The 24,011-nt window shown below is 46.2% G+C and overlaps 1 protein-coding gene across 1 annotated transcript in view; it reads left to right on the forward strand.

Annotated features, from left to right (window-relative positions):
* LOC137427127 (solute carrier family 12 member 5-like) overlaps nucleotides 1-24,011 on the forward strand; it is a 369,173-nt gene that overhangs the window by 332,121 nt on the left and 13,041 nt on the right. Inside the window, exons 19-21 of the mRNA XM_068116316.2 lie at nucleotides 14,967-15,136; nucleotides 17,245-17,376; nucleotides 20,415-20,522. Coding sequence (XP_067972417.2) covers nucleotides 14,967-15,136; nucleotides 17,245-17,376; nucleotides 20,415-20,522 — 410 coding nt within the window. The remainder of the gene's footprint in view (nucleotides 1-14,966; nucleotides 15,137-17,244; nucleotides 17,377-20,414; nucleotides 20,523-24,011) is intronic.

Raw genomic sequence — 24,011 nt, forward strand, 5'->3', positions numbered from 1 at the left:
CTTTTATTTACAAAACTAACCCAGGACCTGTAATTGTTCTTTCTGGGGGGAGGACAGTCTGCTCTGCATCAATGCACCATTAAAGCACCCAAAAACGCACCAATACACACCCAAGCACCAATCGGTGCAGTCCCCATTGTTCAATGAATAAAATAAAACCAACAAACCCAACCCTGCAGGTGTCTCTTGCTCTTCGGCTCCCTCTGCTGGTTATCATTATTTCTTCCAGTTGTTGTCATTTTCTTTGCTTTGCTTACTGGCGGCCTATTTTCAATAAAACTTGCACCCAATGTGTCCTTTTTATTTATTTATGGCCCACCAGGCCGACTATGTGTATGGTTCACCTGTGGGGCATTGGTGCCCTGTGGCCAAGGTCCGCCAGCAAGATTTCGGGCCCTCATGGCCGGTTCCAGCAGAGGGGCCATGCCCCAACCCATGGGGTCCATAAGTGGTGCTCGGCCACTGACATGTGGTCCATAATGTGGTGCATCGATGCAGACAGCTGGTTCTGGGAATTTCGGGCGCACAATGGCCGACCCACGCACGCTCCCCTCGGCGCCCAACGGCGCACAGGTCATGTGGGAGACAAAAGGGGGGACAAGACAGATGAGCGAGGGGTAAGGTCTCAAGGGTACACATCAAAAAGGCAATGCAAGGCGAAATGCGTACGGAGGGCGAAGTGAGAAAGCTCGTCCCTACCGTACGTCACCCCCCTGTTACCTAGCCCACCCTTGCCCTTGCCCCATATGTACAAAACCTACACATTACCAATTCGTCACTACTGTCACGTCTTCCCCATATTTCCCCTATACCAAATTCGTCACCACAATCCCTCTACTTCAAAAATTTGCCATCATCAATTCATCGTCAATCCTCATAAGGAGGCAGAGATGGAACATCAAAGCACAATGTCACACCCACGTCATGATGCGTCTCACAATCCAAACATTTGCATCATAAAAAATAATTAAACATGGCATGGTGTGGAGTACCTGTCACCTCAGGTGAGTGGATGCAGATGGTGCGAGGAGATCCTTCATCCTAACTATTTTCTAAATGACTTTAACACACTTTACACTACCCGGGGTCTTTCTCCGGCCAAACCATTGGCCCTCTTACACTATGGGTTCTAACAACCAATCCCCATTGACCAAACTGTGGTGCTTCTCAATTTGGGGTCTCACTCCCCCGATTCATCTCCCGGTGCCCTCGCACAATTTCTGGGCCGCGACGTGTAGCTCTCCCAACAGGTCTACCCACCTGCACACCTCCACCACTGTAGTTGCCACCCGAGCTTACCTAGCTCCTCACCCTAACCTATCTAACTGGGGGCAGCCCCTCTCCTGGCTCTGTCACCCCATGGTGCCCTCTGGCACTGGGCTACCCGGGTCCGTCCTCCGGATCCTCGGGCCCCATCCACAACAACTACTACCGGCTCCCAGAGCCCACCTGCGGCCTCACCTGGCCGACATCCTCACAGTGGTGGAGTGCTCAAACCAACTACACACACTAACAGGCTACACGCCCAGCCATTTCCACAACACTAATGCACCCATCCAAATACCATTCTTTCACCTCGCACCACAGATGCCAATTTCCAAACCACAATTTACCTGTACCCTCTACCTAACACTTACACTACCCGCCCCGGGTATCCGTGATGGGGGTCCACTCTTCCCCCATTCACACCTTCGCACCATCCACTCCACTCCACAATTTCCACCATTCTCACTCCACGACCATCCATTCCAATCCTCCAGACCATTTATTCCATACACCTGTCTTTCATTCACCTGTCGTTGCACACCTGTGCAATCCTACCTGGTGCCACCTGCACCCTCCTCCTCTTCCTGGACCATTTGGTCAACACAACACGCAATCACCACTACTCCCTCATACCTGCTCCATTCACCTGTTCAGTTGCACACCTGTGCAATCACACCTGTTCCATTCTCACCTGTTCAATCCTCACACACACGGCATCATCTCAGCTAACTTCTCCCCTCTGAAACTTGCGCTTCCCAGTCGTCCCTTTAAACTATTGCGCTCCCACGTCATTATAATCCACACTAATCTACCTGCGTCCCCACTACAAGTATCAGTCACTAACTAAACTTAACGTCACCTAATGTCAATCTTCGCTAGATCCCTACACACCATATCCTAACCCACCCGGGCTAGTTTTCACTGCCATACACCCCATAATCTAGTGCTCCTTTGCCCCCACCTGTGAGGGATGGTGGATTTGCCATCCCACCACATCGGGGGTCTCTCACTACCAATTTCGCTCGTCCAAATCCAACAATTCAAAAATTTTCCATTTACTGCCAATTCTATTCACTTTTCTAAATTTCGTTTTAAATCACTATCACTACCACCATCACCCGTCTACTTATTACATCCTCTCGGTGCGCCAATTCACATCACCCGTCTACTTATTACATCCTCTCGGTGCGCCAATTCACATCTACAGCCCGGCTTCGTACAGCCGAGCAATGAACGCGGGTCGTTTTGTGCCAGCGGCTGGATACGTCCCGCATTCGGGGCAGGGACGGAGGCTTACCCGGGCCGAGATCCCATGCACCACTTCGGCGTGGAGCCATCCAATGTCCCGATCTCGACCTGCCGGCACGTCTCAATAGAAAGTGGTCGCCATGACGACCCTTCCTATCGAGCTGCCCGCTCCGCCTTGTGGAGCCCGGACGCGGCCGCTCCACGCGAGGCCCAGCGTGGATCGCGCACGGCGGTCCTTTCGAACCCGCCGTGGCTCGGATCTCCGCTGGTTCTCGCGGCACGCGAAGCCCGCCACGCACCGAGGGCCCGATCCGGCTAAAAGTCGACCTAACCTTTAACCCGGTTATCGTCGACGCCTCACCTGGATGCCTACAAGCATACGCTACCCCTTTCGTGCTCATACATGCAGCCGTTTCCATGCTCTTGGTCGTACCTTCTCTAACACACCTCGGTACACTCATTCCGCTCACCGACTTGGTCACACACCTGACCACCGAACACTTTGGCACACATTCGTTGCTCGCACACCTCACCAATACACCGCTTCGCGCCCCCTCCTTGGTCACCTCCTTTGTGACAATCACAGGTGTGCTCTCACCCGCACACCCAACCACGTGTCTCACTACCAATTCCAGCGTGCATTCCCACTCACGCTCTACCATTCCAGGTGTGCATCCTTCTATTCCAGGTGTACATCCTCGCTCACCTGCCACAACCAACTCACGCTCCGTTTCACTCTCACTACTCTCACCTCCACTCTCGGTCGCGCACTCACCCTTACTCTTGACAGCATGCGCTTTCCCCATGCACCCGTCCGTTACACACCTTTCTCGCGCATCCTCTCGCGCACACTTTTTCGTTACTTCCTCCGTAACACTCACCACACCGCGCTTCCCTGTGCTCCCTCGCACACGCGCTACGACCGGCTCACTCCTGACGGCACACTCACTCCTCGGCGTGCACTTTTTCCTCACACACCCCATGGTCGGACATTCTCGCACACCTCTTTTTTCGCACACCAGACCTGTCGCACACCTCACCAACGGCCTTTCACGAACACCCGGATCCAAACCAATCCCCAAGCCGACTGAAGCTTTCCTCACATCATGTACATTGCCACTCACCTTGGCACCTCGTCCCCGCACCTCCTTTGCCACCTGCAAACTCTTTATTTGGTTAGTGAGCATCACATCATGATTTGAACACAGACCTTGTACATATTCCATGACTTCCTCCTTTATCTCCCTCTTAGTTTCTGTCCGTCCCTTCTTAATTTCACTCACCTCTTCTCCCACTTCCTCTAATTTTTGTTTAACCTCTTTTATTTCTCGGTGCGTCCCCTCAAGTTCGTCCTCTAAGGCTACCGTGACCGTCTCTATGTGCATCCTCACCTGCCGGTCCTTTGTCTCCATTATCTGTCACCTCCTCCACCCTCATTGTCAGTTCCTCTCGTACCATCTGACATTGCCTCTGCGTCGCTATTAATTCGTTTTTAATTTCTTTTTGTGTCGCCTTTAACCCTCCTAGTACCGCAGTGTTCTTTTGAACCTGCTCCACTAATTTAGTTTGTCCCTCTGTCAGCTGCTCCACCTCCTCCGTCAGATCTTCTATTCCCCCTTGTAACTTAGCCGTATTGTTTCTCACCTCTTTCTCTATACGTTTTTCGCCTCGCTTTACCTCCTCGCGCAGCCCCGAGACCTCCTCACTCACCCCTCGTCGTATTTCCTCCATCTGGTTCCCCATCTGTTCGATTTCCCGGGCGGATTGTTCCCCTATTTCCCGCAATTTGTCCTCCATCCTATTTTCTAACCCCATTAACCCATTTTTCACCCCCTCTATCCCATTGTCTAACCCCTCAAATTTCTTGTCTAACTCCTTAAAATTATTGTCTAACCCCTCAACGGTACCCCTCGCTTCGTCCCTCATTACCCCTATTTTGCCCTCCAATCGCTCACCCTGAGCATCCATCCGGTTCCCCATTACCCCCAATTGGTTCCCCATTACCCCCAATTGCTCACTATTCTGGGCCATAAGGGCCTTCATTTGTATAAAAAAAAGGTTCAAATCCATTGGCATCTCCGGTTCGCCTACCGCGACCATGGGCGTGGCTAAATGTGGCGCCGCTGTAATCACGTGCGCTAGAGCGCCATTTTGTGCACCTGAAATTCCCGCAACCACATTGCCATTTTCCTCCTCCCTTTCTTCCCCGAAGTCCTGGGTTACTTCTAACCCCTCTATCTCTCCCACCGGCATCCCGTCGCCTTGGACAGCCATGGCGCGATTTCAAAATTCGAGTTTTGCTTTAAAAAAAAAAAACAAATTTCGGTATTTTATAATTTTGAGCGCGTGAAGCGCGCTCCGGGTCGATCTCACTCCCCGACACCAATTGTTATAGTACTAACACAATTGGTGTCCAAAATTTGGGCTAAATAAATTTAGTCCCAGGTTCGAATCCAACTCCTGACAACCAATTGTTATAGATCGCGGTTAGATGTTATAGACCGAGCGGTGGTTTAGAACCGCGACCTAACAAAACTCACCCGATTCACCCAGACTTTGGCCGTATCGCACCCCAGCTGCTCAATGAGGGAAAAGACGAAAACGACGCAATGCAAAGAGGAAAATGAAGACAAACAGGTTGGAAATACTACTAAATTTATTCCTACTATTTACACACAAGCAACAAAAAGCAATTCAGTTTATTTACAAGTACAAGACGCAGGTGACACAGTGCAAATTTAGCTTATCTACAGACTTAACTTATTACCCAGGACAGAACAAACAAAGACGACTCACACGGGGAATGCCAGGGATGGCAGAAGGTGGATGGCTGGCGGGAGAGGAAAGGTCCAAGGCGGGGGTCTTGCAGCACAACCGGCGCGTTCAGCAGCCGCCGTTCCGTTTCGGCCCTGCTCCGAACCGCCGTTCAGGCCCCCTTTGGCGGTCGGGTGTCGCGGCTGCGGCGGCCTCCGTCCGCTGCGTTCCCAGGACTTGTCTCACTGGTCTGGTCCCTCAACCCTCAACTCTTTCTTGCTTCTCTCACTCCTCACCACCGACTTCTCTCTCTGGCAACCGACTGTGACCAACTCCTTGCAACTCTCTTTCTTCTTCTCTTCTCTTCTCATCTCATGCTCATCTCCAAGGCCTCTCTCTGGTAAAGCAGTCCCTTACAGTCGCTTTTATCACCTCCAGCGAAATCAAGCCGCCGACTCCGAGGGCACACCTACCGGGTCACTCACCGCGGCCCTGGTTGGTCGCGCGACCCTCGGGCTCCGCCCCGGACGACGACGGGCGGGCGCGCCCCTCCCCTCCTCTGACGAGGTGGAGACACGCCTTTCTTCCCTGACTCGAGCCTCGTGGTCAATGGCGGTTATTGGAGGGGAGGTGATTGGGAATCGAGGCTCAGCAATGACGAGAGGGGATGTAATATGGCAATCGAGGGTCGGCAATCACGAAAGGGGGGATGTGAAGGAAATGGGGATTTTTGGGGATGGGAATGGAAGGGGATCTATTCTCTTTCACTGGTGCAATGGAGTATTTCAATTAATGGGAGACACAGCCTTATCTTAAAACACAGAATAAGATATAACTATCGAACATGAATATCCTATGATTGGCTGACGTGTATGCTTGTGGACTATGGGACGCCCTTTTGATCTTACACAGCTCCGGAGGCAGGAGGCACAGCACAACAACAATAATAATAATCATACAGCACACAATAAAAAAAAATATATGCAGTCCTCATATCCACAACAATATTAAAGCAAAAAATTTTAAGATAAAATAAAATTGCCATAATATCAAGATCATCACTTGTGGCCCTATGCGGTCAAGGGAAATGCGGGAAGAGGGGGAGTCATAGGGGGGGATAAAAATTTGGGGGTGGGGGGGAACCGGGGAACCGGCGGAAGCGGATGGGGGGTTTGGGAGAGGCGTGTTTGGGGCGGGGGAGGGGAAGGGGGCAAATTGTCCGAATAAAAACCTTGTGTGACATATTATGTGGACTCGTTCAAAGTACGGAATGCCTGCTTCATTTACACAAGAGTGGGTCAAATGCTACCGGTAAGTCAACGACCTCTTGTGTGATCGAGGTAACAGTTTCTTCTGTGTGCCAAGCCTCCAAAACACGTCTTCTGTTTCTGTTGGGTGTGGAACCCAAAATATTAACCCTATCCCATAAAGGTGTGTGGCCTTCCTCAAGGCCGTGTTTGGCAATAGCAGATCTGCTGGGATAATTACATTCAAATGCTTTTTGGTGTTCAGCAATACGTTGACCTAAGGTCCTCCCGGTTTCACCCACATATTCAGCTCCACAACCACAGGGCACCACGTATACCACCCCTGACCTATCCTTCCTCGGAAGCTTGTCCTTGACCCTCATAAGGGCTTGGCGAAGGGTGAAAACCGGTGTGAAACTCACCCTCACTACTGCCGATTTCAAAATTCTGCCGACCCTCTGTGAAACCCCCGGTACAAAAGGGAGAACACACAAGCCCTTTGGTTGTTCTCTCCGTCTCAGCCTGTTGTGTGGGGAAGCCTTTATCGTTTTCCTGTTGGGTAACAAGCAATCAGGATAACCATTTGCCCTGAACACATTTTGAAGATGGTCCACCTCACTCATCTTGTCTTCAAAGGTAGATGGTAACTCATGTGCTCTTTTTGAGAAGGTGTGCACAACCGATCTTTTGTGTTCCATTGGATGGCAAGACTTGAAATTAAGGTAGCGATCAGTGTGTGTAGGTTTTCTGTACACCGTTACCTTTAAGGCTCCTTTGGGATCCCTTGCTACGAGTGTATCCAGGAAGGGAAGGGCTCCATTTTTCTCCTCTTCAATGGTGAAATTAATGGAGGAAAAAGTTTTATTTATGGTCTCATTTATGATGCCCACCTCATCAGAGTGACGGATGACAAATGTGTCATCCACGTACCGGAACCAAACACGTGGTTGCACTACCAGGGCTGGAATGGTGCGTTCCTCCAAATCCTCCATCACGATGTTGGCAATAACAGCCGATACCGGGGAACCCATGGCGGTGCCATAAACCTGCTTGTAATATACCTCATTAAATACAAAGTAGGTGGAAGAGAGGCAGGTACAAAGCATGTCACAGACGTCCATCGGGCTTAAAGCTCCCGCCGTCTCTTTCCATCGATCATCTTCCATCAAACGCCGGTTTGCCACCTCAATCGCCAGGGCTATGGGCACGTTGGTAAATAAAGACACAACATCAAACGAAACCATGGTGTCGTGTGCTTCGATGGTGAGCTGCTTCACTCTTTCAGCAAATGCTGTGCTATTGTGCACGGTTCGCTCTGTCGTCCCCACCAAATGCTTCAAAATGTTTGCCAAAAACTTGGATAGAGCATATGACGGACCATTAATACAGGAAACGATTAACCGTAGCGGAAATCCCTCTTTGTGCACTTTCGGGAGCCCGTAGGCCCTGGGAGCCACTCCCTTACTGCTGTACAGACGTTTGTACGCCGCAGCTGATAGTCTACCAGTCGCTTTTAATCTGGCAAGCATTGAGTTTAACCTGCGTTCCTCCTTCTTAGTTGGATCTGCGGTTAACCGTTCATAAGTACTTTGGTCCGCCAACATATCCTGCATTTTGTTGGTGTATACAAGACGATCCATGAGCACCGTTGCCCGTCCTTTGTCCGCTGGTAAGAACACCACGTCATCCATGTTGCGTAACTCTCGTAAAGCTTGTTGTTCTTTCGGGTCCAAATTGAAATTGTTGCGTGAAAATTGCGGAGGGCGAAGTAAAACAGCAGCCACACGTGATCTGATTTCGTTCTTGGTGGTGTTATCAAGTTCCATCATAGCAGATTCCACCCGTGATACAACAATGGTGTCTTTCGGAACAAATCGGAGAGTGATGCAAAATTAAGGCCCTTCTGCAATAAACTGGTTTGTGCCTCCGAGAGCTGCGTACTCGACCGGTTAACCACCCACCGGTTCCGAAGAATGTTCACGTCAACGACGGGAGTCATGCGATGTGTGGTTTCATCAACCAATGCTGTGAACTTTCGTTGATGCCGTTTCCCCATGTGGGGAAACCGATTGTGTGGGGAAACCGATTTTCCTAGCACACACACTTTTCACCCTTCGCCAAGCTCTTATGAGGGTCTAGGACAAGCTTCCGAGGAAGGATAGGTCAGGGGTGGTATACGTAGTGCCCTGTGGTTGTGGAGCTGAATATGTGGGTGAAACCGGGAGGACCTTAGGTCAACGTATTGCTGAACACCAAAAAGCATTTGAATGTAATTATCCCAGCAGATCTGCTATTGCCAAACACGGCCTTGAGGAAGGCCACACACCTTTATGGGATAGGGTTAATATTTTGGGTTCCACACCCAACAGAAACAGAAGACGTGTTTTGGAGGCTTGGCACACAGAAGAAACTGTTACCTCGATCACACAAGAGGTAGTTGACTTACCGGTAGCGTTTGACCCACTCTTGCGTAAACGAAGCAGGTATTCCGTACTTTGAACAACGAGTCCACATAATATGTCACACAAGGTTTTTATTCGGACAATTTTCCCCCTCCCCCTCCCCCCTCCCCCTCCCCCTACCCCTTCCCCTCCCCCCTCCCTCCAAAACACCCCTCTCCCAAACCCCCCTCCGCTTCCACCCCCCCTCCCCCCATTTTATCCCCCCCTATAACCCCTCTCCTTCCCGCATTCCCCTTGACCGCATAGGGCCACATGTGATGATCTTGATATTATGGCAATTTTATTTTATCTTAAAAATTTTTGCTTTAATATATTTACAGTTTTAATTTAATTTACAATTTAATTATTTACCAGTTTAACTTCTAATTAAATGTAATGATTGTTCCTGATTTTCTAAACACTTGAGTTATAATCCAGCATTGCTTACAGGATTATTTTGAACCGTTAATATGCGGTTGATTTTTGAATTTGGTCAGTAACGTCTCCGTTCACGAGAGCGGTGTGATACGGTTTCATTGGCTGTCCAGCTTTGCCCACCCCACTTTGCATATACCCCGCCCACTTTGCATATAAGGGGATGTTGAGATGATTTTATCACTCTTGAGGAAGATTAACGGAGGCGTGTGGCTTCACATGTTGTTAATCGAAACGTTGAGTCATTGTTTGTTCAATTAAAGGTTGGAGATCTTACCATGGAGTCATATATATATATATATATATATATATATATATATATATATATATATATATATATATATATATATTATATTTATACAGTATATATATATGTATATTAATTTACATATTGAGTATGTAATTTATATATACATACACATTATACCTTTAATATATGTATCTAGTATGTATATTAATTAATGCTGCCTCGGTGCCACAATAATGAAATGGTCATTGCAGAATTTAAAATTGCATATTTTTGAGAAAATTTTGATCATATATTGGAAACAATTTTGCCATTGTTATCAATTTACCTTTCTTAACACTGTGCTGCAATGAAGGTACTGTATCTCAATGATGATGATGATAATCATCATCATCATAATTGAGGGTCGTTGGCCCCATGATGATCATTTTCATGAATGCATTTCACACGGTACATCAATGCAGTAGTGTGTCAATTTTAAAATGTACTTTGTGCAGACCAATATTTGGATTTGGGTTGCCAAAGGACAGTACAGACAAAGTTTATTAAAAAAGACGAAAAAAAGTGAAATAGGATGTATTTTTAATGACAGAAAGGCTAAATAACGTCTGGGAATAGCGGAGGCCATACAGCATCCAGTCTAGCTTTAAAAGCAGCAATTGATGGTACCAGAACCACATCCGAAGGGAAATCATTCCACAGGTTCACATTTCGATGGTAAAAGGCTGAGGAGCGGAAATTCCTTCACACTCGCTGCTTGAAGATTTTCAGAGGGTGTCCACGCCAGGCGTTATCGTGACGAAAGTTGAAAAACACTCGTGACGAAAGTTTACACAATCTGTCAATTTCCCTACCCGGATCTCAGTCAACGGAGCATCTTCTCTTCTGGACTTGGTTATGACAAACTTCCCTGCAAATGTCTGCTGCTCTTCTTCTGCTCCAATCGGTTCTTCTGATCATGTGCTTGTTAAAGTGGACATCTCTCTGGCCATTCTCAGAGAGCCTCCTCAGCATCGACGAGTCTGGCATTTCACTCAGGCTGACTGGTACGGTCTGCAAGCAGCCATCAATCATCTGGACTGGTCCCCCATCTCTACTGCCTCTGCAATCAACTCTTCCTGGGAATTCTTCCAAAGCAAACTGCTCTCAATCATGCACAGATTTATCCCATCTAGTCTTCAGTTGTCTTACCCTTCCTCCCATCCATGGTACACTGAATCTTGTGGTGAGGCAGTTGCCCTGAAACAACTTGCCTTTTCCTCTTGGAAGGCAAATCCAACTGAAGGCAATCTCAGTTCCTTCCACCAAGCTCGGAACAAGTGTGTGTCTACCCTCAGGAGTGCCAGGAAGCACTATCTCTCCACACTCAAGAAAGAACTCTCAAACCTGTCTCCTTCCTCCAAATCCTGGTGGCGTCTGGACAAATCCGTTTCTGGTGTTTGTTCCCCCTCCATCCCCTCCCTTACCTCAAATGGCTACACAGCTGACACCGCACGTGACAAAGCCGAATGCCTCAACTCTGTGTTTGCCTCAAAATCTTGTGTCCCAAACCCATCTCTCCCTGTTCCCACCTTACCCAGTCGAACCCAGCTGCTCCTGGACTCTGTGTCCTCTCTGGACAAGGTGGAGAAGTTTTTGTCAAACCTCGACTCTGATTCTACAACTGGACCAGATGGCATCAGCCCACGGGTCCTAAAATCCTGCTCTGCCGCTCTGTCTCACCCTCTCTCTGTTATTTTCACCCTCTCTTTTGCTCAAGGTCATCTGCCAGCATCTTGGAAATCAGCAAACATTACCGCTTTACACAAAAAATGTGCAAAAACAGATCCTTGCAACTACAGACCAATCAACCTGCTCCCAATTATCAGCAAAGTCATGGAATCCATCATTGTAGCTTCGGATATCAAATCCTTCCTTTTCTCCAATGGCTTGATCTCCGATCTTCAATTTGGATTCAGACCAGGTCATTCTACTCTGGACATGTTGCTTCTGCTGTCTCAACAATGGATGGAGGTCCTCAATACCAAACAGGAAATCGGAGCTGTCTCCCTTGACATATCATGTGCCTTCGATACAGTCTGGCACCCAGCTCTGCTCACCAAACTCTCCTCCTATGGTATCCATGGAAATATCCACGCCTGGCTTGTGGACTTCCTCTCTGGTGGTAGTCAATGTGTGGCCCTGAATGGATTTCTCTCATCTCACCTTCCTGTTCTGGCTGGAGTTCCCCAAGGTAGTGTTCTGATCCATGTGCTTTTTCTGGTCTTCATCAATGATCTCTCCGACTCTCTGGAAAATCCTCTCTATCTCTTTGCTGATGACTCCACTCTCTGCCGCTCCATTCCTCATCCCTCAGATCGGCAGTCTGCAGCCTCCTCACTCTCTGCAGACCTGGACAAAATCAGACTGGTCAAACAAGTGGAACATGTCTTTCAATCCTGACAAATCTCACACTCTTACTATGTCTCTCCGAAAACACCGACTGGAAAACCCTTCCATCTACTTTCTCAACAATCCTCTCCAAGAAGTTCTGTCGCTCAAGCTTTTGGTTCTCACTATCTGCCATGATCTTTCTTGGGAAAACCACATTTCCAAGCTGGCCTCCAAAACCAGTTGCCGACTGGGCATCCTCCGTTGTGCGAAGTCCTTCCTTGTGTTACGGATTCGGCACTTATTATTATTACTGTTGTTATTATTATTGTGGGTTCTAAGTATCATGGGTATTGTTGTTAAGGGAAAGGGTTATTATCGTTAAAAGGTTTCACAGCACATGATAAAATAATACCGGAAATGGCATAGTGGGCCGGAAGAAGTCGAGGGAAAAAAGGAGGACGGGAGACAAAAGGAAAAGGAGGTGTTCTGACGAGGCTCCGCACCTGGCTTGGGCGAGCTTGCAGGGCGAGAGAACTTTGAGTCCGGGAAGGGAATCTTGAGCGATTGGTGATCGCTGGTATTGTGGAAAAGCCTGCGAAGCCAGGTACAGGTGTGACTCCGGAGAATCTTGGCCGAGCAGCGACGGCTCGAGGACGAGCCAGCCGCCATTACCGGAACCTCGCATGTCGTTCGCGGAACCTTGGGTTGGCCGCATCCGTGGGTCCCGCCATCGGGTGATTTGCCCGACAGGTGTGTGCACTAAAGCGGCGCCGGAAGATTGTCCTGCGGTTCGTTGACGGAACGGAGAAGGTGCGCATCCGGATCGCTTATTTGGGATTCCCTGTCCACGGTCAGATTGCGGTTGGATTAGACCACGTGACGGTCCCTGCCTTACCTACACCGCCGTACTCGCCTCTTCGCGTCTCCGCCTCATCTCCGTTGAGTTATAGAGACATTGAAGGGTTGGGCTCCATTCACTCGGAGCGCGGATCACTGCCGGACTGCTGCTGAGCTGGGACTGGGATCTGTGAGCTTCTGTTACGTAATAAGGGGGTACCATCTTGAGGTTAATTGTATGACTGATTGCTTTCCTTGCTGTATGTTTCTCCTGTGTGCTTTTAATACAATCGGTTCATTTACAATCTTTGGGTGTGGTTCCACTATTGATTTGTTTTTGACACCGGATAACATATTCTTTTCTGCCGGGGCTCCTCGCGGGGTTCGGAGGTTTACCGAGACCAGGAGATCGGTGAGGACCCCGTAACACTTGGCACATCTGAGCTCCTCAGCACATACAAGGCTTTCATCCGTAGCTCAATGGAATACTGTTCCCCCCTCTGGGCCGGTGCTCCTCCTCACACCTAGCTCGGCTTCACGCTGTTGAAACCAAAGCTTTCAGAATCATTGGAATCTCTCGCGATGAAGCTAACTCCGAGGGCCTTTCACTCACTCACAGGTTGGTGGTCTTTCTGTCTTCTACCGACTCCTCTCCGGTCTTGCTCCTCCTGCTCTCTCTGTGCTCTGTCCCCCAAATATTCCTACAGGTCGCACAAGATCTGCCAGCAACCCTCTTATGGTTAAACTGCCAAAATCTAGGCTCTGCTCACATTCACTCTTTCATTCCCCTTTTCTCCCACCTCTGGAACAAACTCCCCACTCCCTTCAATCCCACTCCTCCCTCCAGGTCTTTAAAACAGCTGTTCACCACCATCTATCTTCCCCCAACCAAAACCTTGATCTTTTCTACCCCCGCTAATTCACCCCAGATACACTTTTTTGAAATTCCAACTTTTCCTGGAAGTCCTTGCAGTGTCCATATGTTTTATACCTCTCCCACCTCTCCCCAAGCCCTCTCCCTCCCACATTTCTCTCGATGTCCCTGCTCTCAAATGTTTTGTTTGTGTCCTTCCCCCCTCTCTCCCCATCTTGTGTTCCGCTCCCCTTATTTTGTGTTTTATGTGTCGGTTTGACTTTTTGTGTGATTAATGTTAGCTCTTTCACGTGCCTCGATCTTGTATACAAAAAAAATTAAAATAAACTGATTTCGGTCATGGGTTTCATCACCCCACATCATATTAAAGACCTCGATAAGATCCCCTCAGAGGTGTCAGTGCTGCATGGAGAAGAGGTTTAGGCAGGAACGCCTGACATGGTTGAGAGGGCATGGAGTCCGACAACCATCTGGGTTGCGAGCCGTTGGACACGTTTGATTTTGACGATGCCACGTTGGAGGCTAGGGGACCATTCTTGGACACAGTATTCAAGTAGAGATCGGGTGAAGGCCGAATAGACAGGGATAAAACACCCGTGGTACAAGACACGTTTATTGATAAATAACATCTGCTGGGACATTTGCCCAACCACATCACATTGAGCCAATGAGTTAAAGGAGTTCAAGGAGGCATCAAATAGAACCCCCATGTCCCAAACTTGGGCTGCTGCTGGGATGGGAAAGGTATTTTTGGACGAATCATGTAGGGATCAAATCGGTACTTCGTCCCTACCTAAATGCAGGTGTTGTCATTTGGGAATATTTAGATGCAGTTTCCAGAGTGCCATCCATGCAGAGATGGAGTTCAGGTCTCTTTGTTTAGTTGGCACCTCCCTCGTGTTACAGATGACTTTCACATCATCGACAAAGAGGAGGCATTGGCTGACAATGTGGTAGGCTAGATCACTCGTGTAGATTAATTGGTGCTGGAGCCCTGTCGGGGAGAGGACACCATCAACATGGACACTAAACTGCCTCGAGGTTAGGAACACGGACGGCCACTCCTTAACATTTCCTGCGATTCCGCAGCAAGTAAGTATCTTGAGGAGAAGGCGGTGGTTGACTGAGTCAAAGGCTTTGCCGATGTCTAGACAGCAAATGTCGACTGAAGACCCCTCATCCAGCATATGGGTTACCCCTTCCCATCGTTATCGTTTAAATGTGACTGATCCTCCTATCCTTAGACACAATCCGAGTGGCGACCATGGCTCAAAACGCCCTGCTGGTGGCTAAGAATCTAGCCATGTTCCCTGGCCGTGCTGATCGCTTTACCGAAGGCACGATCGACGTCTGGTGGATCGTCCATGATGGCGGACTTCTGATGCTGTTGCCATTCCTCCTGCAACAGGATAAGGTGCGAGTGTTACCACCTCTCATAGCCCTTAAAACCCCTCCACTCAACCTGGAATGTAAAATTATTGCAAAATTAATTCGGTTTTGTTGGTTATTGTTCGACTTCTTCCCCTTCCCCCCCACCCACTGTCCTATTATTTTTTGCCGTTAATGTTTTCAGAAGCTTTGATGACTTTCCACTTATACAGAAGTTTTTTTTTTTTTAGCTAAAAATAATTGGTTCATCAGTTTGTATTAATGTGCTTCCAAAAAAAATTCTCAGGTCACACACACACACACGCGCGCGCGCAATTAAAATGTGAATTCCAGCATAGTTGTAATTTGTGAAAAACGTGGTACCGCCCATGGCATAAAGCAGTGTCAGCTGCTACGCTGTTAACCGCAACATCAGTAAACATACGTGGCTTCATAAGCATTTTATTGGCACGGTCACCGGCTCACCTCATGGTCATATGAAAAGCACATCTAAGCCTAGAAGGGCCAAAAAGCATGGTCATACTAGAAACGTGTACGATTTGGTGGCCTGACTGTCAACAAGTCGGAGTGGATTCTCCCCAGGCGATGAGTTTTCAGGCCTTCTCACGAGGGAGTATATTATGGCGCTTTTGCATTTCACAGAACGGTACGGTACGGTATGGCACTGTACAGTACAGTTCGGTACGGTACGGTAATCCCTGTGTCGTTTTTCCATCGCACAACAGAACCATGAAAATAGGCGGAGTTATATGAAGTGACGGAAAAAAAACCACGACCGCTGTGGTGACGTAATTTCTCATGCTGAACTCCAGATCTCGTTGGATTTGTTATTCTAACCAAACACTGATGAGGGCTTACACCTCAGCAGCAGACCAAACTGAACTCTCCAGGTTTTCCATGTATTTCTTTTCTGATTCTTATCACTTATGCTTTAGCTATGTACTCTCCGGAATTGTGGTATTACAAAATGGCGGTTGGGTCTGAACATAGCGTGACGGTTCTGTGACGATTGCGATTGACCAATCAATGGTCTGCAGTATTGCTAGCTCCACCCATAGGTTCGGGTTCAGCTCGCTTGGTACCTATCCATAGCAGGAACCAAATTTAGCACGGGTACTTAGGTACGGTACGATTCGCTTGGCAATGGAAAAACGAAAAAACGGATTTTGGTTACAGTACGGTACGGTACGTGGAAAAGTGCAATTATACGACTAGTACCTCCTAACTGGAATGGTGATTATTAACCCCAGTGCCACTATACCATCCCTTGCTGGAGGGGTCCTAACTAACCGCAGGAGGTCTGCCATACATCCACCCTGTGTGCCAAAAGTGTGCTTAACAATTAAACACAGATGAGTACCACTTACAACCTCAACTCCTCCTCTGAAGGAATGGTCGGCCTGCAAAATGGGCGCAGAAAGTAGTCCTTTTCTATGTAGTTCCCAGCCTGTGTCATATATGTTTGGGTGAGGCTCCCGGTGCTACTGGACTAGGCCTTGATTTTTTGGCTCCAAAACCTTTTTGAAAAAGGGAAAATATTTCGACTCTCTCTCACAATTGTGTCCCAACTTAATTGAACCAGAATGTCATTTAATATTTCCTCCCCCGGCCCCCCACCCCTCCGACAAGGTTGGAGATGGGGGCCATTAAAATGAGCTGCGTCCGTCCATGACCGATCATCCGTCCATGCACTTTTGTGTGCGCGACATTTCAAAAACCGTTGAACATTTAGCTTTCATATTGCACATATCTATTCCTCATGACATTATCGCAACCCGATTAGATCACAGGTGTGATTGGCTGAATTCTGTTGTCATGGCGAACATCTCAGTAACTTGGCTTGTGCACGCAATATTTCAAAAACTGCTCACAATTTAGCTTTCATATGACAGATTTATTCCTCATACAACTCAAAAGGCAGGGGACCCAGAGTATCAGCTCCTTATTGGACTTAAGTAGTTTTTCCCAATTGTTTCCTGATTTCCAAACCGTCCTGGAATGAGCACACTCGTGCCCTCTTCTGGGAAGTACAATGTCTCTTTCCCTTGCACTCTATTTATTTTGTCTCTATATATTTGTCCTCTCTCATGCAGTTTCTCTGATATTTTTATCCCATTTTTATTTTCGTGCTAGGTGTGGCGGAAGTGCAAGATGCGCATTTTCACCGTCGCTCAGCTCGAGGACAACAGCATTCAGATGAAGAAAGACCTCGCCACCTTCCTGTACCATCTGCGTATCAATGCTGACATTGAGGTCGTGGAGATGGTAAGGCCCGTTCCTTTGCCTCCTTCCAACGTAATTGTTCATTTTTCGTGAATTGAATTCCCTAATATTCTGTCGTCTTCACGTTCTCGCTTTCTTTCCTCCTAACTTTCCCTCGTTCCACTTTTTTTTACCTTCGCAAAAGCGGAAGGTTATGTTTTGATCGCTGTGTATTTATTTGTATGTCTGTGTGTGTGTGTGTATGTTATTCGCATAACTCAAAAAGTATTCAACCGATTCGCATGAAATTTGGTGGGATGATAGGTTATTATCCGGGAACCATTTGATTAGATTTTGGAATCGATCGGGTCAAAGGTCAAGGTCATGAAAAGGTCAAAATCGTCTTTTTACCATAGCGCGGTCAATTTGTGTCCAATTTGTATGAAACTAATGCCAAAATGCTTTGCTACACAGATCTTGTAGTCTTTTATTTTGGCAACAAAAGTAGCTGCGGCGAAGGTATGCGCTCTACCGAGTGCCCGTTCTAGTTCTCATTGTAATTGTTCATTTAATTAATGGATGAGATCAACAGGATCCCCTTATTAGGATAGAGAAAGGTTACACCTGATGTAGTGTTTGTTTCTACAATAATTAGTGCCCCTAATTTAATGGCACCACAAAGTCCATGACACCCCTAGTGGTGTGAAAACACCATTTAGCTTTTACTCCCTTTTTTGCCAATGTCAGAGATGTATTCCGGAGCCGCCTGGGACTTTTGGAATGAAAATTTTCATCAATAATGGAAATAGTATACAGGTTAGACTTTTTTTTCCACCTTGACATAATTTGAAGGTCATGATCCAATTTTAGAAATTTTAACATTTTCACGAAAACTCAATTGCGGTTTATCTGATCAGAATGAAATTGCCCTCACGAGCTAAAGGCGCATTTAGGCTTAATTTACATTATACCCCTCCGGGTTAAAGGTCAATGTCAAATGGCGGCCGGAAAAAAAATGCGTTTTTTGTCATTGCTAAATTTTGTCAATACTATATATCAAAGACCGATTGGCCTTCCAAGATGTCCTTGCATCATAATAGCGTACCTGAACTGATGTTGTGCATGTGACATTTGACCTACTTTTTTTGGATCGTGACATAAAAAACAAAAAACACATTTGTGATCATAACTTGCATAATTTTCCTCCGATTTTCATGATATTGAGTATTATGGATATATTTTAGATTGGGACACATTTTATATGCCTCCGCCCCCGAAAGTGGCCAGAGGCATTATTTTTCGGGTTGTCCATCCATCCATCCATCCATCCGTGCTAAACCTCGTTTTTCTCAGCAACCACATGTCCGATTGAGACGAAACTTTCAGGGTAGGAGCCATGTATAATGTTTTTAATGATAATTGTGATGTCATAGGTCTTGGATTAAACGTATGGCATCTTGGATTAAGCGCAAATAATTGAAAAACATTTCTCGGAAACCGCTGAATGGGAAAATTTTAAACTTGACACATTGTCAAGTACTCCCAATGGGGAACAAAACCATGATAATGACATCGGTGAAGTGGCATACCAGCCATAAATGTCTTGATCAAATGCCTTATCCTAAAAATCTGAAATTGTGTGCACATGATCTCTAACCCATTTGTATTGAAATATTAAATTTATGACATCATAGGTCACATGGTTTGGCAGCCATATTGGATTGAAGGAAAATATTAAATAATTACATCTCTGAAACCACTCACCCTATTGATGCGAAATTTTACAAATGTCATCTAACACCATTGTTGCATATAGTTTGAAAATTATGATGTCGTAGGTCACATGGTTTGGCAGCCATTTTCAATAGAAAAACAAACCTTATCCAATCAACACGAAACTTCACAAACGTGATCCCCTACCCATACATATGCAGAATGTACATTTTTGATGTCATATGTCACATGGTTTGGCAGCCATATTAGCTTGAAAGCCGATATTTTAAAAAATCCCTTCTACGAAAACGCTTCACTGATCAATCCTGTGGTAAAAATTTGATACTTCAGAACAGCTGAAGGGATTTAAATCAAACTTTTTTTTGGCCAGTGAACGAGGGCATCTACTCTTCATGGGCAGGGACGATGCAGAGGCATATTGGCGACAGTCACATTGCTCTGGTTTTTAATCTACACTCTATCCCTAAATGTTGAAGGTCAAGATCATATGGCGGTCCAAACAAAATATGCCATCATTGGAGTTTAACCCTTGGCGATCGTTTTGTGATCGCAGATATCCCGTTTAATTGCATTTTTGCCATCTGCTGTATTGCCATCTCAAGAGTGCCCTTGCTTGCCATGTTTTTTTCACAAAAATCCAAACTTCACAAAACTATTAAGTGCGATAAACTGCAATGCTCAACTGATAAGATGGAATGGCCACCGGATTGGACTGAACAATTTGACTTTGGAAGAAAAAGGCCTCACGGCCTCAAGGAATTGTCCCATGACGAGCCTAGTATCGCCTTTGGACACAGTAAATAAATGTGCAATGTATAAGGGGTAATGTGGTTGTACTTGTGCTTCAGTTTGATTGGTTAAAGGAAATGTGAATATGATTTTTGGGTGCACTGTCTGGCATCACAATGTGATCTGAGTGAAACAAATGCATCTCAATGATAAAAACAGCTACTTGGCCATTATACACACAAGTAAATCTATCAAGACGATACCGGTGATGTCAGCTTGGACGAATGATTTCATGTAGTGGAGAAAGTGAGCTCTCACACTTTAAAGGTTATGAGCAAAATAAATAAAGAAATAAAACACAAACTTGTGTTTGTGATATACCAGCATTGTCTGGCTGTGAACAAAAGTTCTGCTCTTTTTTGTCTGCAACGGACAATCATAATCTCTGGAATAGTTTGATGGAGTTTATTAGAATTGGGCAGTTATAGGTACGTCGGATCCTGGACACGGCTTATGATATATACGAGAGGTCTCAGTAGAGTTATGTTGTTTTACACCAAGATAGGATTCCCATTTTGGAGCAGTCTTCACCTTTAGCACTTGTCATTGAGCCTGCTTGCTTGGTTTTCTCTCCCCAGCATGAGGGAGACATCTCTGCGTACACATACGAGCGTACACTCGTGATGGAGCAGCGCTCCAAGATGCTGCAGCAGATGCACCTGTCTAAAATAGAACGTGTGATGGAGGTGAGAATGGGCAGAGCGTAGAGGAATTGATAGATTGGGAAGTGCATTATAGGATTGGAAAAAAGGACAGGCAAATTGAGGATATTATTACAGACAAGGTTAGTTTTGACGGTCGGGATTTGTGACGCACTCCCCCAACCCCTACCCCACCAACACCTCATATGCACTTGTTCAAACTACTCCCTGCCCTCCCACCTTTGTGTACCTTGTGAGCTGCGATAAAAATAACAAAGACGCATACCTAATGGTACCCTTGCTTTTATCCTTGATGACGTATTATAATCTGTAGTCTTCATGAACCATCTATAATCTCCCAGAGGTCATCTTCCATCTGCTTGATGTCATGTAGCATCACCTTCATCAAACATATTGGCTGTTTTTATGCCTCCGAGCCCGAAGGTGGCCGGACGCATTATGTTTTTGGGTTGTCCTTCCGTCCATCTGTACGGGCTAAACCTCGTTTTTCTCAGCAACCATATGTCCGATTGAGACAAAACTTTCAGGGTAGGAATGACACCCACGCAGAATGTTTTAATGATAATTGTGATGTCATAGGTCACGTGGTCTGGCCGCCGTCTTGGATTAAAAGCAAATAATTAAAAAATTATTTCTCAGAACCATCATCTAACAGCACTGTTGCATATTGTTTGAAAATGATGGTTTGCACGTGGTTTGGCAGCCATCTTGGATGGAAAAATCAACCTATCCGATCAACACGAAACTTCACAAACGTGATCCCCTTCACATACATATGCAGAGTGTACATTTTTTTAAGGTCATATGTCACGTGGTATGGCAGCCATAATAGCTTGAAAGCTGATATTTAAAAAATTCCCTTCTCTGAAACTGCTTCACCGATCGATGTGAAACTGGCTGGTGAAAATGTGATACTTGAAAACAGCTGAAGGGATTTAAATCTGAAGGTTTATTTTTAGGACAGTGAACAAGAGCATCTACCTGTTATGGGACTTTGTGAATGCATATTGGTGACACTCTAGCATTGCTCTAGTTATATATAGCATGAGCATTTTGAAAATTTCAAATTCTCCTCACTCAGATTTCAACATCACTGTAATGTATATTGTTAAGTTGTTTAAACTTTCTTTTATATAAGAGGATGATTTCTAATACTGGCGACCACCTGGGGCACCATGCGACAGACATGGCTCTATCTAATCTAATATTTTTCGTTCACATGGGACAGACACGGCTCGATCAAATCTTATTCATTCACATGGTACAGACATGGTTCGATCTAATCTTATTCATTCATACGGGAACACGGGCCAGACACAGCTCTAATATTTTTCATTCACATGGGACAGACACGGCTCAATCGAATTTTATTCATTCACATGGGACAGACACTGCTCTATCTAATCTTATTCATTCACATGGGACAGACACGGCTCCATCTAATCTTATTCATTCACACGGGAACATGGGCCAGACACGGCTCTATCTAATATTTTTCATTCACATGGGAACACGGGACAGACACGGCTCTATCTAATATTTTTCATTCACATGGGAACACGGGACAGACACGGCTCTGTCTAATCTTATTCATTCACTTGGGACAAACCATGGAACACGAGACAGACATGGCTCTATCTAATCTTATTCATTCACATGAGAACGTGGGACAGAAACGGCTCTGTCTAATCTTATTCATTCACTTGGGACAAACCATGCTCTATCTAATCTTATTCATTCACATGTGAACACAAGCCACACTCGTAATTGATATTGAACATTGATCATGAAGACCCTTGGAGATGAATTGTATAAAACCTTCAACAGCAAGGAATGAGGGTGTTGAGTGAACAGAGGAGGGAAATATATATATATACATATATGAGGGTGTTGAGTGAACAGAGGAGGGAAATATATATATGTACATATATATATATATGTATGAGGGTGTTGAGTGAACAGAGGAGGGAAATATATATATATATATATATATACACACACACACAGACTTGGCATTTAATATGGAATTTTTTTTTTTTCTTGACTTGGGTTTCCTTTCTGAACTCAGTATATCAATCTGGTGAGCTTATTTTACGCTTCGGTGATTTCTTTGTTAAAAGAACCATGTCACTGATTGTCTGTCGCAGCAAGAAGTCAATAACAGGATTGTATCACAGGTGGCGTGACAAAATGTACGGACAGGTACATTTGACGATTGGCTTCACAATCGGGTATATAAGGGTTGTTGCGTTCTGCATTAGTGGAAAACAACTGCTGCACGTCTACAAAAGTTATTGCCGCTTCCTCTGGAGATGGTCCGTCAACTTGACAATGCTGTTTGTCATGGAGTGGTGGCTTTACGAAATTCCGGCATGAAACAGTGTGCTATTGCTCGGCAGTATGGCATCACTCAAGGTCAGGTGTCAAAGATCCCGAAACGAAATGCTCAGAGGGGTGTCCCTCCTCCAATATCGAGGCCAGGACGTCCCCGCAGAACCACAAGGAGGGATGATCGCCAGCTGCACCGGTTAGTCCACAATGGCCATACCAAGTCAGCTAATCGGCTTAGGGCTGAGTGGCAGCAACTGACAAATGTGCCTGTATCCAGAAGGCTAGTCAACCAACGACTGGTTCAAGCAGGCTATCATGCCAGGCCTCCCCTGAGAAAGCCACGCCTGACAAGACAACACCGCCAGCGCCGATTGCAGTGGGCCAGAGAGCACCGTCAATGGCAGCCAGGCCACTGGAATCGCGTGATCTTGTGTGACGAGTCTTGATTTCTGGTCTATCGTCAATATGGCCATGTCTGAGTGCGCAGACAAGTGCATGAAGCCTACAACGAAGATTGTATAGTGCCAAGAGTCCAAGCTGGAGGTGGTGGGGTGACCGTTTGGACTGCTTTTCATGCAGGGGGCAAAACTGACCTGGTTGCTCTGAATGGAAACCTGAACCAGTTCAAGTACAGAGCCATTCTGGAAGAAACATTGCTTCCATTTGCTCGTGTAGCCTTTCGAGGAAACTTTTTCTTCCAAGATGACAATGCATGGCCTCATCGTGCTCGCATGATCCAACACTTTCTTGCTGTCCATGGTGTAGAGCATATGGAGTGGCCTGCCATGTCCCCAGATATGAATCCGATAGAGAACTTGTGGGCAGAAATAAAACGTCAAATCGACAACGTGGACCAGCAGCCTACCTCTGTGCGTGAATTGCAGCAGGCTATTGTCACTGCATGGCAAGCGATTCCTGTCCAAACCTTGGCAAATCTCGTGAACAGCATGCCTCAACATGTACGTGCTCTCCTGAATGCTCGTGGGGGTTACATGACGTACTGAACTGTAATTTTACTGTCGGTAATCCCAGTTGTAATTTAACTTTTGTTTTTGTTAAAAAAAAATTTGGCTAATGTGCAAAATAAAGAAATACTTCTGGAAAACGTACAGAAGTTTAACACAGTACTGTCCGTGAATTGAGTTCAATATCAGTTTACATCACTTTCAAGGATCAATTTAT

Source organism: Myxine glutinosa, chromosome 5 (genome assembly GCF_964187855.1).
Source record: "Myxine glutinosa chromosome 5, kmMyxGlut1.1, whole genome shotgun sequence".
NCBI lineage: Eukaryota > Metazoa > Chordata > Myxini > Myxiniformes > Myxinidae > Myxine > Myxine glutinosa.